Genomic DNA, 18414 nt, shown 5'->3' with positions numbered 1-18414 from the left:
TGAAAGATTGGAGCTCTTTTACCCAAACGTGAAAAGATGGTTCTCAACTGGCAGGTCTCAGAGGAGAGACACATTTACTGTTTCTTGCACAGCTGCGGCAAAACCTTTGGGTGCACCATGTGCTTGAGACCCCTCACCTTGAACACTGGCTGCTTGGCCACTTAGAAATGTAAAAACTCTTTGTGGGGTAGAGTATTTTCTAATGTCTGATCTCACAAGCTTCACAGCATCCCAACCCCTAACTCCCCATTGGGGACACCTCCAGAAGCCACCTACCACTGCTGAACACATCTTTTGGGAAGATGTCCCTCCTGTTCAGACATTTCCTCTGTGTCATGGGCTGTGCAGGGCCAGGTTGGGCTGTGCCCTGTGGTCCCTGTCCCACTGAGCCCTGGTACCTCTTGCTCTCAGCCTGGCTGAGTCATCCCTGCCATGCTCTGGAGGCAGCATTGCTGAAGGTCACTTGTCCTCTGGACTTGTGCTCTCCTATAGAGGGCTGGAAAAGCAGCTGATACCCAGAAACTCTCTGGATTTATGCTCAGGGGAACGAATGCAGATGTGCCTAAATAAATGAGAGTCTTACAAAGGTGGGGAGGTTGGAAGGCAAATCCTTTTTCTGATGCAAACCAAGCACTGTTTTAATGTTTAGAAGAATCAGATTGGCTGTCACTATTCGTCCACTGCAGGGAATAATTTATTCCTTCGTGTTGGCATGGCTTTTTATAAAGTCTCTGGTCTTAAAGACCCAAAGTCATCTCATGTGGGTCCCAGCAAAGGCAGAAAAATGTTTAGGGATTTAAATGAAAATAGAATTGGAGCTTTTATTGCCAGGCAGTAAGGCAAAATCCCTCTGCCCTCAGGTGCGTCCACACTCTGCTTGAAATCTGGAACTGTAGGATATTGACAGCAGAAATGTGGGGATAGCCAGGCAGAGTTCTGGGGAAATCCTCTATTTGCTGAATTCTGTGACTTGCTTTTGACCAGACAATGATTGCTGTCAAATGTCAACTATTATTTTTTTTCACTGAGTTTGTTCTTGCTGTTTCTGCTGTTAGTATGTGAATTGCTCTTGTCCTATCTCACTGCTGTAGTTCATCATGAGTGAGGGGATTGGTTTTGTTTCAACATGTACTAGAGCCAAAGAAACCTCTTGGCCATGTTATGTGTGGACCTTCACATTTGATCGTCAATCTCTGCAGCTCCAGATTTGCTTTTATGTATTAGATGGATATAAGGCAGCCTGGTGTTCTGCTTTGTTTCAGGGTATTTTGTGTGCTGTTTTCTTCATTTCTACAGCACTGAATGCATCCTCCTGTCACCAGCAGTAGTTGTACCTTCATAGCTCAGGGATCTGGGCATTGAATACTAAGGATTTCAGCAGGAACTCTCACATACCTCTGTGTTGCAAACAGTTCCTTCCCAGAAGCCAGACTGCTGTGTCCAAGAAAGAGTTGCTTATTTTATTTACATTTTATTTACATAATCAAATTTAATCTCTTGTTTTACTGTTCAGAAGAGCTCTATAAATCTCATGTGACCCCACAGGACTTAGCCAACTCCCAAATTTCCCAAACCTTTCCCCTGCAGATTGTATCACAGCCTGTTTCAACATATCCATCCCCCTTAGTGAGAACATGAACTGCAGCAGGGAAAAGGGGGAGCTCTTTCAAAATGTTTTAAATTCTGTCCTTTCAGGGCCAGCATCTGTGGGTTGATGAGATTCAACCAATAATGCAAGTGTAGGACCTAGGGAAGGGACAACATTCCCATAAGGAACTGGAATACTTTCTACTCCCAAATACAAATTGAAAGGAAAAGGTTAGAATCCAAACCAGATCATCTTGCATGCCCTTGCAGGCCTTAATTCCTTCCCAAACATGTGCAAACTCAATAAAAAGAACTAGCTAAATAAAAAATCCCCATGCAGAGAGGAAGATTTTGATCCTCTGTTAAAACAGTTTGAGCGGAAAGGATTTTGCAGTCTCTCTGTTAATCTGCTGATCACGTGGTTGAAAGTGATGCCCTTGAGGCACTATCAAGCCTGTTGTTGAATTGATTGGTCAATAAAAAAAGAAAGGAGAAAAAAAGAAAAGAGTCGAAGTTGTGCTCTTGTATTAGTACAGATAAATCCTTGCCTGCAAGTCTGGGTAATCTTCACTGAAGGAGTGTGCTGGGGTTTTTCTCATCAGCCTGTGAATGCTGAAATGGACTTCTGAAGAAAGAGAGGTTTCTAAATCAGCTTTCTTCGAATTTGTATTACTGATTCATGGAAAATGAGTAACAGCTAGGAATTAGTTGTAGGTGTGAATCAGAAAGCAGCAGTGGCCTTTGAAAACAAGTGAGTTTTGCATATCCCTGAGCTGCCATTATGCATTCCTGTGGCTAATAAAGTTTGTTACTTAGCCTAGAAATGTCAGATGCTTTCAGTATTTGATTTGTGCAACTCTAGGTGCATTGTAAGCATCCACTGTATCCACCTTACATGGTTGTTCCTCATTTATTGGTTTTGATCCAAGATTCACCAGTAGAGAATGGTGGATATGACCCAAGGATCTTCCCATTTAATCTTCCAGTTGTGCCCAGTGAGGGAAGGAGCCAGATCTTTTCTCTTCTCTAAACAGCATTTGCAGCAAGGTTTTGGAAATCGGTCTGAACTGGCCAAGGATCCAGCTTCCCTTCAGGGAGATGAGCTTTTTAATAACAGCAGGATTTTTTGTTATTGTGATTCTGTAAAAGAGCCTTATATTAATGAAACTTAAACTTGTAAAAAGTTTTGTGGTTTAAAATTGGGTTCCCAGCCTTTTTGTTACATAAACTGCCTTTAAAAAAAGAAACTCTGCTGTGTCCTTAAATTGCACCTGCTGCATTTTATGTACTCACACATCTTCTGTGTGTCACCTGTGTATAAACAGAGAAGGAGGGGAGTTAAAAACTAAGTAGCATCCTTTCTTTTTATAACATGGCTGTAGTTATTTCTCTTTTTCTTGAAAGGAAGTAATCTTTTCGAAGTTCATGAACTCTTGTTCAGCTTTAAATTCTGCTGCCACAGTTTCAGTTCCTAGCAAAGACCATCACACAAAGCAGAGGAGAGAGGAGCCAGGGGTAGGAAGTGACAGAAAGTGAACCCTGAGCCAAGACCATGGCAAAGCACAATATATCCTTGGGGGATACTCAGAACACCCTCAGAAAGGTCAACATTTTTCTTTTTGTTTTGCTTGATCATTGTTAAAGCTCCTTTGCCCCAGAGAAAACCCAGGGGCTGTAGTGGGGAGTGCAGCAGGACTCATTTTGGATAGCAGCTCCTCAAGGTGATGGGCTTTGACTCAGGCCTGCAGCCTCTTGTGCCTTTGCTGTTATACTGATGGTGCTGCATCTTGATGTGACAGTGCCCTCAACACAGCTGGCTGAATGCACAAGGAAAACCCAAAGCTGGGAAGTTCCCTTCCTTCTTCTACCTGCTTCAGATGCTGTGTGATATAACAAACAGAAGGCTGGGTAGACAGAATGTGAATTATCAGTGATAACCAAGAATCTCAAAGACAATGAGATAATTTCTTAAATATTTCTTTCTGCTATCCCTCATAGCTGAAAAAAATCATCCTGCAGTTAAAAATCCAATTCTACAAATGACATCATCAGCCCAGTTTCATAATGCTTATATTTTGTCAGCTGCTGATTTGACTCTGACCACTTAGTTAAAGAAGATTTCTGCTAAAAATATATCAGCCCACTGCTTGAAATGCTTTTACCACCATGCAGAAATGAAAAGATGAGTATTATAAACATAATAAATAGCTTTGTTTACCACAAATACATGTCAAGAGGGGAAATGTTGTCTGTTTACATTCCTGATGCCCTCACAATCACAGTGTATTTTCCTTGCCTATTAAAATGTTTGTATTTAGCAAGAGCTGCATTAATTGAATTTTTTTATATCTGTTGAAGGTCCTTACTGCTGTTACACAGCTCAGGGGCAGGGGTAGGTGTGAGTCCTGGGCTGCAGAGAAATCTTACAAATGCAAACCATGCAGAAAGAAGTGAAATGGCAGCTGAGTGTGCTGACAGCCCGTAACAAACCATCAGGGGAATACCTTATTCCTGTCTATCACTTTGAAATCAAAGCTTTGACAACATTGATGCTGATGGGGTTAACTGTGTCACTGCCAATCTTTTACATTAAAATACAGAGTTATTGTTCTTCTGCCACAAAATGCTTTTCCATATTTTTCCCTTCTATCAAAATCAGCAGCCATTCCACACTAAGCTTGTAAATGTGCTACTTACACTCACAGCTGGTTTTATCCAGTCCTAGAAGTATCAGGTTTAGTAAAGATGGGATAGCATCAATTTTGAACATACAAATGAAGAACATCACACCTGTTTTAACTGTGAAGTTATTCATTGTTACATTCAATTAACTTTGAAAAAAAATCACTTTCAAATTAAATGAAGTTACCACAGAATTTCCTGCTGACTTGCAGACTATCAAAAACTGTGGCAGAAATTAGCTCTGCTTTGTTACAGGCCAATGCAAATGCACTCCCTTTTCTTACTGTAATACTCGTGAGTTTCCTTTCTATCATCCATTTAGCCTAAAAATACCTTTTTGCAGTTTGTGGGTTTCCTTTTCATCATCCATTTAGCCTAAAAAAATTCTTTCTCCCGTTTGCGAGTTTCCTTTCTATCATCCATTTAGCCTAAAAAAAATCCTTCTTCAATTTGTGGGTTTCCTTTTCATCATGCATGTAGCCTAAAAATGTCTTTCTCCAGTTGTCAGGCTGCCTTCTTGGATCATTATAAGAAATGTGAGGATGATCTCTATTGGTTTGCATTTGATCTGTGTGCAATACAAGAGTGTGGAACTCTTCTGACATTTTGTGCTGACTTTGCAGAGGCAGAGAAGACGTAGGAAAGGTTGAGGCAATGTGGAGCGAGGTCTTTGGAACAGCTACTCATTTAATGCTCTTGCAGAAGCTCAGATCCCTTTCTCTGTTGTCACTGGGGCTGCTCCTCTTGGTTTGTGAAAGCACAGAAGGAGACTCTTCACCCAGGGATCATTATGGTTTGAATGCTGAGGGGTGATGATTAACTTAAACCAGGAAATCAGGAAGAGGTTTGGATGTGCACATCGAGTGGGGGGCTGGACCAGGAGTTTTGGCATTCTTGAGAAGACTGTGCATAAGTAAAAGCTTCTTTCTACAAACCTGGGAACAGCAAATGCAGCAGACCTAGTGGAGCCTGGTGGGAATGCCCCAGAAAAATCAGCCATGCAGTTTCCTTATTCCTTGCTGTTTCTTGAATCCCTCAATAAAGATTCTGCAATATTTCCATTTTATATTTCTATTCCGTCTCAGAGAAACAGAAGGGAGCAAGGTAGAGCCCCAGGAAAATCTGGGGAACAGTGTTTAAGTGCCCAAGCATTTCTGTTTGGTGTTTCCACACTCACACCTGCCCCTCCACACACTGCTGGCCTCTCCCAGCACTATCATCACTGGCTTGTAGCTCCAGCTGCAATTCTGATCCCACTAAAGACAGTGGTGACACTTCCTCTGACTTGAAACGGGGCGGGACTTTCACCACTAGCTTCTAAAATTGGCCATTAATCAGATTTAGAGGCTTAGGGGCAGTGTAAAGAAACCCAGGTTGGAATCAAATTGAAGAGAGGCTGACTGCTCATCATTGCTGCAGTGATGGCCAGTGAATATTTTGAAGACATGAATGGATTTAGGGTTTGAGTTCTGCTGGAAATCATGACACAGTCAGAAATCTCGTCCCCCAACTAGGCAGATGCCTTTAATTTTTCTCCAAGATTCTGGCCTCAAAATCCAAAGAGCTTTGTCACAAGTCAAGATGTTTTCTTTAATCCTCTCTACTAATACCTGGATTTCTTGTTCTGAGCCATCAAGACCCAGCTATGCAAATGGCAAGTGAGGTTGTAGGATATTTTGGTGCAGGTATCTCCTGGGAGGACAGGGAAGCACTAAGCCCTTTGAGCACAGCCCACACCCTCATTTAAGATACCCTGTGAAATGCCAGCCACCCTTTTCCAGAGAAGACTATTTCAAATAGAACTGGAATAACAAAGAGCTGGTAAGATGACAAACAGTGTGCCTACCAGGAAAGGACTAACAGATCTCATCTTTTTACATCATAAGAAATGCTGGGAAATGATACAAGTCTGTACCTCAGACAGAGAGGAGAGAGCAGGGAAGAAGAGAAACTTGACTTAAGCCACAGGACAACACCAGCACAGGAACAAGCTGCTGTTTCCTAGCTGGGAATCAATTTCTGCTAGAAGTAAAATGTTTTCCAGGTGCTGGAGAAGTGAGGGTCTGGACTCAGATCTAGTGAGAACACAATAAGCTTAGTGATTGGTAGGACATAGCTTGTTAAATTATAAATGAAGCCATGTGAAACAGGGAGCTGCAGTAACAGGGAATTTGATTCACAGCAACCTGTTCTGTCCAGGTCTCTGCTCTGTGCTACAAATAAATGTGGTGCCCATTTCCCTAAGAAGGTTTCTTTCCTCACCCTCCTGGTTGCTCTCTCAGATGAACAGAATAAACATTTTTGCCTTGAATGTTTTTCTGTTTCTGTGGGAAAGCAAAAAGAAAAAAAAAGGAAAAACGTGTGGGTACATAGGTGTAAAAATGACTGCAAAGAGATAACACATTGAGAGGTTTGTTTTCTTTTAGCAGTTAAATGGAAATAAAGTCAAGTTTTTATTACTCTGAGGTGACATTATTACAAAATGGCTGGTCTGTGCTTATATTTTTTTCAGTGAGGGAGTCTGGTGAAGTGGCAGGCACATGTTGGAGGAGCTCCATGGAGCAGCCATGGCGTCTGAGAGCTGACAGGACAGCACTGACCTGCCTTCTACTGGGGTGGGGTGGCAGAGGTGCAGTGTGACAATATGACAGCATGCCCACCAGCATTCATCCCAAAGTCCCAGGTGTCCTGGACCCTAGGAAAAGTGCTGCTCCATGCCCTGAAACACCTGCAATTTAAATAAGACAAAACAAGGGCAAGAGAGGAAGGAAGAAAAGGATTTTATCTGTATTGTGTAGATGTGAGACAGATTCAGTTTTTAAACATGGACAAGCAGTCCCATCAGAGGGTATCCAAGACACCTGCACTGTGCTGACAGATAGAGCCAGCAGCAGGAAACCAAACCCCTGCAGCATCTCACACAGCTCTATCAGGCAAGGCAAGCAAGCCCTGAGAGCAAAATGAGTTGCCTAAGGTGATGTAGGAAGGCAGGAGCAAACTAGGAATTATCCTTCTCTCCTGAATTCAGATTTGCAAGGTCTCAATGCCTGGTTGTCCCAAGTCACTCTCTGACAATCCCTCACCAGTAGGCATTACCCTTTACTGAATATCAAGCAAGAATTTGGAGTGAAATTGGTTATTATCACTATACTCTGTCAGCCTGGGCTGTGGAATTGGCCCAAAGGCTTGAAGCAAAACACTGTGGGACAGCAGCAGGAGAGAGGTGAGGAGTCTGTGCCTTGGGTTAAGGCTGACAGACCCTGCAGGAACACAGCTACAGCTTTTTGGCTTAATTTGTAACACAAATGTTAAAAACGTGTTTTTTAGAAATGAGGACTTTGCTGAAAATCTTGTGGATAAATTAGATCTATGCAATAGGATGTGCTGAAGAATTAAGAACAGCAAACTTTTCTCAAGACTTGGTTTAAATTTAGGAATTAAAACTAAATAACAATTCCAAGTAATACTTGTTGTTACATTTTATGCCACAGTAAAATGTTTAAATAGAATTTTTTGCTACAAAATTATCTGATTTCTTCTCCAAGTGTTTTCATATCAGTTAAAATACAGCAAGAGCAAAAGCAGGGCATATTTGGTTATAGACAGTATTAATTGTGGTGAGCTGTGTGCTAAAGAAGATGGAGATGACAGAAGTCAGAAAGGTTGGAGCTTGTGAAGGCTGTTGCTGAGAGCCCACAATCTATAAAAACTATGTTCCCAACTCCCTTCAATTTCTCACCAGCTGTTGCCTGTCACACTGACTGTGGGCAGCACACACATGACTCTCCTGGCTTTCTGTTGGGATCTGCCTTCCAACACTCCATCCTCAACACAACTTCAGGGGGAACCTGCTAGTGTCAGTAACACACACAGGTAATGGTTTCTAAGCATCCTTTTGCAGTAGGTTCACACTTCCAATGTCATTTCATTCCCTGCTGGTGTTAGCAGGCAGTTCCTGGTCTAGACTGAGCTTTGGGGTTAATGCCAGTGCATAAGAGTGGGATTGACTGACTCTGACTTTTTTAGTAAAATATACCAATGCAATCATCTTCTGGCTACAAATATCCATGAGAAGAGTAGATGTGTCCTTTAATAACAGGGAGAGTGCTTAAAAAAGAACATTTTATTGCTGTGCTGCCTTAAGCCCAGTAAATTGCAGCATTTTCATTTTCCTGTATTTATTGCATTGAAGTGTTTATATCACTGTGAAGCAAATATTTGCTTTCAAAGGTCACTCACTGTATCTCTCTTCCTCTAGGGATAGATGTAGGTCTCTCAGAGCCTTCAGTATTACTCCCTACAGATTATATAATGTTCTTGCTGAAGGATTCCTTACTGCATCTTGGCACTACTGAAATAGCAGATGCAGAATTCAAAGTATAATAGGCAGTGCCTTTCCATTAGCCAATCTCTCTTTGTATTTCTCTCTAACATGCAGTCTCTTGTGTTTCTCTATGAGCACTGGCATAAGGTACGAGACTGTCTGCAGGGAGTTTGATGTAAATGACCCAAGAGCCTGGAGTTACTTGCATTGTGTAGGAGACACACAGCACAGCCTGGAACATGCTGTACACAGCATTTTGTAGCAATGTTTGGGATTTTTCCCCTTTTCAAAGGCCACTGTGGATGTTTGTGTGTGAACCCAGTGGATTTGCTTCTCCGAAACGGAAAAAACAAGTGAAAATTTGAGGCTGAATTTGTACAGGCAATTACCACAACTATAAACACAAATGAAATGAATGTAGGGTCTGTAAATTTTGCAGCAAGCTTTTTTTATTAGCATATTACATCCCTACTTTGGTTTTCTGATGGGTCATCTCTGCAGGGATTGTAGATAAAATAAAATGTGGTTTAAGTTAAAAGTACAGAGTACACTTTGGAGAGTTTATTCCATTTATGTTAGAGATTCCTGAGGTAATTGTAGGGTTTTGATACTTGGTTAAAATTAACTGGAACGAGAACAGAATGCAAAATATCAACTACTACAAAAAATATAAACTCTGCAAGAAATTTATTACCCTATGCTCTCAATGCTATCTTAGGCCTGTTTCTGTTATACTTAAACAAAAGCAGGTTTCAGTGAGCCTGAGCCAGACTTTACACTTGTGAAAGTCTGTCTAGTATTAGTAAGAGCAAATTTATCATGGTATAACTTTTCTTGACCACTCCTGAAATCATTAATTTTCAATATTTTTAAACAACAGGAGTTTTAAATAAAAGCTTTTAATAAGTGTTCCTAAGAAACACCATAGAGGGAGAACTGTTAATTTGTATTTTAGAGCAATAATTCCCTTTAAAACACAATTCTTCTCTCTACAGGATTTTTAATTTTTTATTGATAGCACGGTTTGTTGTTGGAAATTCATGACACTGGAATGGCATTTCAGCCTAAACAGGACTTTTCAAGGAAAATCTTATCTCTAATCTGCCCTATTCCACATTATAAATTGCAAAATCTGAAAAAAAAATTAAACTCATTCCCTGCCATCTACAAAATATATGTAGTTTATCACACTGTGTGCAAATCAGTAACCTTTATTGATTCTTGGGCAAGGTTTCCTATTAAATGAAGTTGAATCAGCACAGCTGCAGGGCACTTCTGTTTATAACTAAAACTTGATGTAAAATGACTTGTCTGGAAGAATGCTTTTTGCTACTTCTAAATCCATTCTAAGTGCCTTACAAATACAAAATAATCTCAATAAACCTGTCAAGTTCGATCACTTGCTGCACAGCATCTCTCTGCTTACAAGCTCTGACACTGTTTTTAGCTTGATGCAAAATAAGATGCGTCTGTCACTGAGATGCCAACTGATGGTTCTAACAAACCAAGAAGGGTAACTAAAAAAAAACCCACAAGAGCATGGAGGGACAGGACAAGGGACAACAGCTTCAAAGTGACAGGCAGTAGGTTTAGATTAATTGTTAGGAAGGAATTCTTGACTGTGAGGATGGTGAGTCACTGGCACAGGTTGCTCAGAGAAGCTGTGGATGCCCCATCTCTAGAAGTGTTCAAGGTCTGGTTGGATGGACTCTGAGCAATCTGGTCTAGTGAAAGGTGTCCCTGTCCATGGCAGGGGTTTGGAGTGAGATGATCTTTAAGGACCTTTCCAACCCAAATCATTCTGTGCTTCTGTGAAAGTCTCTCCACATTGTTTCTTTTTTTTTTTTTTTTTTTTTTTTTTTGTACTACCTATCACCACCACTGACCCATGATAAAATAAATTGTAAGGAAAATATCAAATATCAGGCTGGAATCTACCTGAGAATGAAATTTTCTGTGAAGGTTGTTTTTTTTTTTTTGTCTGCAGAGACTGACCAACAGCCAATAAATAAATTACTGTTGTCAATAGAAGCCCTCATGTCACCTCCACTCGCTTTCAGGTCTGTAATTATTCAGCTCACACTGGATATGCTTAGAAAATGAACAAAATTCCCTGTTAGCATCCCACCCTCTCACTGATGCATCACCTCCCACTTTACAGCTAGTGAGATGATACCAACAGACACAGCACAGAACCACTTTCCTGCCTGTCAACATCTACATGTATTTACCAATTAGATCAGTCCCAAAGCCCTAAACAAATTGTCCTCATTTTTGCTAAAGCTTGGTACTACTATTCTGCCAGCACAAGTAGCAAGGGGTCCAGGCACAGGAGAATATTTTAACTAGATATTCAAAAGCTATGTCCACAGATTTAATCTTTGTGTTGTGGTACAGATGCCAGAAATATTTCAGTTCTGGGTTATGCCTCAATCTGGGGGAAAAAACCCACAATTTGTGAAGCAGTGACCAGTGCTAGAGCCAGCATGTACCAAGTGGAACAGGAGTTTGGAGCATGGTTCTTTACTGAAATAATTTCTTTTTTTCCCACCTGAGCATGCTCCATTTGCTGGCCAGGAGCAGTGTCTTCCTGAAGCTGTGTGCCACAAAGGGGGCCACCAGCACAGCAGCAGTTTGGGAAGGTTGGGGTGGCCTTGAGAGTATCTCCACACCTTCACATGCCCTTCTGCAAGAGACCAGTTTATTTTTGCCTCTTAAATATCTGAGTGCACCATTTTTTTGTAAAGCTCATTTCCTGCTGTTTGTGAGCATCCTTGAAGTGTCCCATACCAGCCTGAGTATTAGCCATGAAATTAAGCTCTGCCTTTGCATCAGCCAGGGCTGCAGATGAGATGAGCCTAAGCTTGGTCCTTCACACTGCTGTGACCACACAGCTGGCAGGACCAGGTGGCCTCCTTCTCCAGCAGATATTTGGGCTCCTACACATGGTGTGACCCATCACAAAACGTCAGCCTCCCTCTGACAAGGATGTGGTGATGTGCTCAGTGATGAAACTAGAGGGCTGCAGCCCTGCCAGTAGCTGCAGGGCTGACTCCTCGAGATGGATTTCTTCCTGCTGTAGCTTCAAAGAGGAAAAGCAACCATGAGTGAGGGCACAGCTAATGTGAAGGCATGAAGGTCACATATTCCCTTTCAGATAAGAAAAACAGCAAATCTATTGCTGAAGCTGCAGAGGAAACACAAGGAGCTGTCTGCTTTCCTTACACCTTTCTAAGCAAACAGGGTGTGATCCAGGAAATATTGCTGCCACCCAGCTGTACCTGCTCAGCCCGTACTCCTGATGTTCTGATGGAGAGCACCATCAAAGAGAGGCATGGTTTAATCTCCAATATATTGTAAATTCCATTTAAACACAGTTGTTATTGCTAAAATTTTAAAGCCAAGCTCTGCCCTGACTTATCTTGTTTCATAAAGGCTGCACATTTTGCAAAGACAGGACAGAAAACAGCCCCCGGGATCCTGCCTTCTTTAGGGCAGCTTTGCTGAAAGAGGCTGCTTTTGTCCTCTTTCTGTAATTGAGCATGATGGCATCTGCTTTATGGCTGTTTACTTGCAGTCCCCCACAACTTCCCCACCTCCTCTGCACCTGCAATTAGGTTTTCCTGCAATGAACAAATCTAACATTCACTGAGCGGTAATTTGCAATGTGCCATGCTTGAATCAAGCAAAGAAATAAGCCAGTGTTGTTGTTATAAAGATCTGACAGATGGTAGGAGGGCCCGCCTTTCTTAATCAAGTCATGCTCAGTAATCAGAGCTAGCCTGAAATTGTAACAAAAAAAGAAACCCTACCAAAATGAGGATTAATGGGCTGCTCCTGACCTCTGGTTAGGACCAGCTCAGGGGTGTCCTTATGTATCAAGAGGCAAAACGAAGATCAGAATCTGACCCACTTCGTGGAGAAGTTGAAAATACCAGTTAGGTCCTACAGTGACTTTCCCCAAAAAGAAGGATTCTCCCAGGTAGACTTCTCCCAGTCTAGCTGTAAATACTATTTCATCGTCTGAACTACAGCATGGTGGACAAGTCATTAGCCAATGAAACTCTGTAGAGTTTCATAGGCTTTAATCTAATTGCAAATGTGTTAGCTGAGCATCCAGCCCTCCAAGCAATGCAGCTGAAACAGGACATGAGTGGCATAGGCTTGACCTTGACCACTCTCACATTAAGCCTTTTAATTCTAGAGAAGAATGAATGGGTTTCAAGATTGTTTCTGGCAGCAAATAACATCTCCTGAATGCCCAGCTTCCGTATGAATTGCATTTGAAAGGTTAAGAAAAGAGGAAGGATTTGCTCTCTACTACATAGGAATTACAATCCAGAACGAGAGTTTGGGTGAGGACACCGATGTAATACAAACACTGATGTTTAAGCACAGCTCCTAACCACACTGTTTCCTTTCCTTTTTGTTGTCTTGCAGGCTCACAAAGCAGCTGAGTGCAAATCCTGATCTGCAGCATCCCCAAACACCCCCACAGCTAAAATGGCGGAAGACGCGGATATGCGCAATGAGTTGGAAGAAATGCAGCGGCGTGCCGACCAGCTCGCTGATGAAGTGAGACCAGTAGCTAAACTGGGAACCTGGGGCTGGGCTGGGTGTGAAATACACTGCCAGAAATAGGAGCTGATCCGGCACAGGATTTCTAGAGCTCTTTTTCAGCAGCTTTGACACTGAAAGCGGAATTGGAAATGAAATGAGCTGGGGTAAAATTTAATGTCGTGTTTAGTCTAGATTAGGGTTTTATTGATTGTGAGTTTGGTTTAGGTATTAGATTTTACATCAATTTGACTGGCCTCAGAGCAAAAGGCAGCAATTTAATATTTTCTGAGGATTCATTTGATTTGTCAAACCTATTAAATGTTAGAAGTCACCAATTAGGTTTCTGAAGAGTCTTAGCTGAAAACCACAGGCTTTATTTTTAAAGTGGAACACCTGCTGTTCTGAGCAGCGCTGCTGCAGTGTGTGAGCCTTGGAGACTGCACCTGCCTCGAGGTGTGCTAGGGGCTGCTGCATTAGCCATCCACAGAGCTGGAGAGATCACCAGTGTCCTGCTGATGGCCTGATTGGGAGGGGAGGGAGAGAGTGCAGGAAAAGCATCCTGTCAGCATGAGCCTGCACATTAGTGTTGGAAAGTGCAACTTGCCAAATCTCAGTGTTTTTTCCTGTTTCTTTCCAGTCCCTTGAGAGCACCCGTCGAATGCTGCAGCTTGTTGAAGAGGTAAGGACTTGCATTTTATTTGCACTTCCATTGTGAGCAAAAGTGATGGAGAACCTGACACTGGAAGAGTTTTTTTTTAAAAAATTTGCATTGCTAGGGCTTGGCCATGGCTTTATGTGCCACTCTCCGTGCTCATCCCTGCCCCTCACTAGGGCCATGCACGACACTATTCCCTGGTTGCCAAGGCAGTGGTTTGGTCATACTTGAGGATACACTGAGGATTCTGGAAATAACTGAAGGAAATGGCCTCTGAAGGTGACCTGGAGTCAGGGACAAGTGGCTGAGTTTGCTTCAGAGCTCCTGGTGCCAGCACCACTCTCACATCCTTGGCATAACACTGCAAGAGGGGAAGGTGAGAAGGGCCCTTGATCCATTTTCCCAGCCTGCTTTAAATGCTTCCCTCTCCATAAACACTTGAAGCTATTTATAGAACATTGGTCAGCACAGCATTTAAATGCTCTTTCTTTATGTATCTCTGAAATATTTATCAGGATTTCAAGGCTCACGAGATGTCCTAGATTGACCACTTTGGAACTGGGAGTTCTCTGATTTTCCTGATGGCCTTAAGAGAGGGAACTCTGGTTTGGTCCTCACAGCTAATACCTTCCTGGAGGGAAGAAAACCAATTCAGTCAGGCCATGTTTCACCCTCTCCACAAATAAAGGGGTTTAAAAGTTGGAAAACCTCAACTCAGTTTAGTTTTGAGTGTTCAGCCATCAGGTGGTGGAAAACTTTGCTGCTGCCTGACAGTATGTATTATTTTCAGATACCATGCAAGCCCTGGTGCTGGAGCTGGTGACATTTTTAATCAGGGTCATCAGCACTGACAGTCCCAGTACTCCTGACAACCAGAGGAGGCTCCAGCAGAGGCAATGGGAAGAAAATTACATCAGGTCTCATGTTCAGGAACAAGCACAACCCAAGCCGTAGGCCTTATGGCCTTGAAATCAATCACCACTGTGAAGATCAATGGAGTCCAGTGGAGACAAAATTAAATTTCCATGTACAGACAGACAGATGGGTCACAGAGCATAGTCAGCACTGCTTCTCCTCCACAAACACTTTAGATCAGGGCCCCTTGCAGCCAAAACCAGCTCTTGTCTCACGAGCAATCTGTCCCTTTTTGCTGCTCAGTTCCCTGGACACACCATTCCCAACCACCACTTTACATCAACTTGGTGCTGCATGAAATCAATTCAGCAACATGGAAGAGAGTCTCATATGAATACCCTCACAACACAAGGCAGGAGAGCCTGCAGCCCCCAAATGCCTGGGATCTAAATAGACAAGGCAGATGCTGAGTGGGAAGAAGGAGAGGCGTAGGAAAGGGAAGTGATTTGCTCAGGTCCAAGCCATCAGTAAATATCAGCCCTGCCTCTCCTGAGCCATATTTGTGCGGCCTGTGCACTGCTTGAGTCTTCCTAACATATTGAACCAGCATATTGTGAATGCCACTGGAATTTCAGTATTAAATCACAGCAAATGGCAAAGTGGGAGGAGAACTGGGACTGCTGAATTTACCGATGAATTTATGTAGGTCTGTAGCACTTCTTGGAAGAGCTCAGCATCTCTGGACCTGGCATTTATTCAGATGCCACAGTATCTTCCTGTCCAAATAGAGAACCTGCTAAAGCTAGCACTGAGTAGTCAAGGGAGTTCTACTAAAATGAGCTGAATATTATTTTCACTAATGTGACTATAGGAGACCTTTAAAATTCTTCTGTAGCCTAAACAGCTGGTTGATTATTCCAATCCCTTTTCCTAGGTACTTAAAAAAAAAGTGCAGCATTTAGGGAGTGAGAGATTTTATACCACAAAGACAAATGGTAAGAGTATTTGAAATTGAACTTGCACTGCTCTGATTTAATAAACCTCAAAAATCTAATTAGACTTTCTCACTTAGCAGAACCTGTCTAGTGGATAGAGATAAGAAATACTCAGGGAAATAATGCTTTTTTTACTCTGTTCTCTTGATATAGCAAATCTGTTATTCCTTTCTTAGGAAAAGGATGCCTCCATGTTTAAGCATTAATACTGTGTACATTTGTATAGATTGCTGTCATGGTACTGGGGAAATACAGCATAAACAGACTGACTGAATTCCAGAGACAGAAGAGTGCTGTCCATCCAAGGAAAACCCTGTAGCCATGTGAGGCCCAATTGCAGGTCATGGCCTGGGGACATGTCCCCAAAGGACATGCTCTGCTTGCCCCAGATAACTATCTAGACTTTGGAGACTAAGCCCTGATGCTGTTCCCAGGGAACATGGGCAAGGAACGCCAAGGATGCTATTGCTTCTTGGTTTTACATCCCAGCTTTTGCAAAAAAAGCTGATTTTTCCAGTCCTGGCACAACAAGGGAAGCAAGAAGTGTTACAAAAGCAGCCACGGCTTTGCCCCAAGGCACCTCTGTACTGGAATGACAGATTCCAAAACCCAGTTTGCTCCATGGTGTCCATCATGACCAGGCAGTGCAGTTAATTTGCACTGACCAGTGCTCTTTTGAGCCACTCTGTGCTATAAATACCTGTATTTTATGATGATGCTGTGCAATGTTTGGGCCAAAACATAAAATAAAAATGAAGTGAGGCAGAAAAAGTGAGACTAAATACAGTTTGTAGCTGACCTTCTTTTCATGTTCAAGCTTTTTACCTCTGAGACAACATTATGCAATGCAGAATACCACATGTAGGGAGAAAAGCTGGGAGCTTACTCCCATCTCTCAATGCCATCACCATGGCCTTTAAGGAAAATGAATTATGGTAGTATGGAGAAAAAAGGATGTTTTGTAGCTATGAAGTAGCAGGGAAAAAAAATAACAAGATCAGTAGTGGTAAAAGCTCAGAAGCACTTAGGAATGTACAGACAAAAGGGCTGTTTTGTACATTGAAATCCAGACAGGACTATCTTCTCTCATGTGAAGTGAGAGTGAAGTATCAAAGGTGAAATGTTGAGCTATAAATATCTGATAAGTAATGCTGCCCTACACAGGATACTGAACACACAGAATGCCATTTTAGCAGCTGTGAGTTTACCCTGACATTTATTATCACTGCCAAATGCTCCTTAGTCTGAAAAACAGAGGAAAAAGTGCTCTATTAATTTGGCCCAGAACCTTGTCAAAGCTGATTTGAAAAACACTTTTGATATCTTTAGACCTATTGGAACTACTGAACTGTTGGAATGGTTCTCTTCATAAAAGTGCTTTAACCAGTGTAATTCCACATAATCTGGCATGAGGGAATGGGATCCATAATTCTGGTGGCACTTCCTCCAGTGCAGGATTGGACCCCTCTGTGGGTGTTAACCAGGGGGCTGAGGATGTGATTTACCAGGCAAAGCAGCAGTGTGTGGCTCTTTAATCCAGGAGACATGACAGTGTTAACAGGGTGCAGGGAACCTAGAGCAGGAGCTGAGCAAATTCATTACTATGGATGACTAAAAAAGGTTTCTTTGACCACATTTTTGTCTTTAGGGTGTTGACAGTTCTCTTTAGTGTCTGTGGCAACTGCTAGCAATGTCAGCCTGTCCTGGTACATAATGGTCTGTATTAATTTGTTCAAATCAAATTCTGTAATTTTTGATTAAACAAAATTCTCCATGGAAGTGGAAGTTTATGTGTTCTTCACATAACTGAGAGTGTATATATGTTTTTCAGGATATCTTCTAAATTGCAGGGGAAGTGAACTCCAGAATTTGGATTCTCTATACATCATCCCCTTATAGTATTAGGAAAATCTTCCCTCAGGCTAAACCAAAATTTGAGTAGCTGCCTTTGGTAGGATAGGACCCAACACTCTGTATTCCTGGAGGGACTGATGAGCCCTTTGAGAAGTCATTCCAATTGTCTTCCCAATTTTATTTGTGTACTGGGAAATTAAGTTCTGTAACAGCAATAACAAGAAAGGATACAGCAATGCAATTTCCCTCCAAAGTGCTGGGCAAATTTTAGTGAATGTTTTGTTGCTGGCTTGCTTTGAGTGAAATTTTCACAAAAACCAAAACAAACAAGCAAAAACCCAAACAAAAAGCAACCAAAAAGTTCTAAAAAGCTATTACAGAATACTAAGGATAATGTCTATTAAAACCTCCAAAAGGGTTCCCAGTTATGCTATTAAACTGGCTTCACTGAAGCACTGACAAACTAAAGTATCTATGAGTTTAATTAAGCCCAGAGGTTTAAAATCATATATTCTGTTTGATTAATAGTTTGGCCAGTGGCCAAATGGAGAACATGGCACATGCTTCATGTAAGTGATGTGGAACTCAAATCAGTACTGCTTCTCCACTTGCTTTTATTCAAGCATTGGAGCCTGGATGAAAGATTGAAGGACATCAGCTTCCCTGAAATGCCTGGGTTCTGTTTCATGTAATGTGATACATTTTTAAGCTGGAAGTGTTGGCTTCTTGCCCTGAAGGGTCATCTCACATGCAAAATTATTATATGTATTATATATTTTGCCATCTGCCAAATACCTGCATTATGGATAAACAGAGAAACTCCAGAGCTGCCAGTTTAATGCCTCAACATAAGCAATTGATGCTGTGCCATTTTCTTCTAGAGGACAAGAATGTGAAAGGTT

At 41.9% G+C, this 18414-nt stretch overlaps 1 protein-coding gene across 1 annotated transcript in view; it reads left to right on the top strand.

The window, feature by feature from the left end:
* SNAP25 (synaptosome associated protein 25) overlaps positions 1–18414 on the top strand; it is a 60938-nt gene that overhangs the window by 18749 nt on the left and 23775 nt on the right. The window contains exons 2-3 of the mRNA XM_079297870.1: positions 13034–13168; positions 13791–13832. Of these exons, the coding sequence (XP_079153996.1) occupies positions 13097–13168; positions 13791–13832 (114 nt within the window). The 5' untranslated portion in view covers positions 13034–13096. The remainder of the gene's footprint in view (positions 1–13033; positions 13169–13790; positions 13833–18414) is intronic.

The sequence above is a fragment of the Erithacus rubecula genome, assembly GCF_903797595.1.
Source record: "Erithacus rubecula genome assembly, chromosome: 2".
In the NCBI taxonomy this organism is placed as follows: domain Eukaryota; kingdom Metazoa; phylum Chordata; class Aves; order Passeriformes; family Muscicapidae; genus Erithacus; species Erithacus rubecula.
The sequence above is the reverse complement of the archived record's forward strand: the minus strand, read 5'-3'. Positions and strand labels throughout refer to the sequence as shown.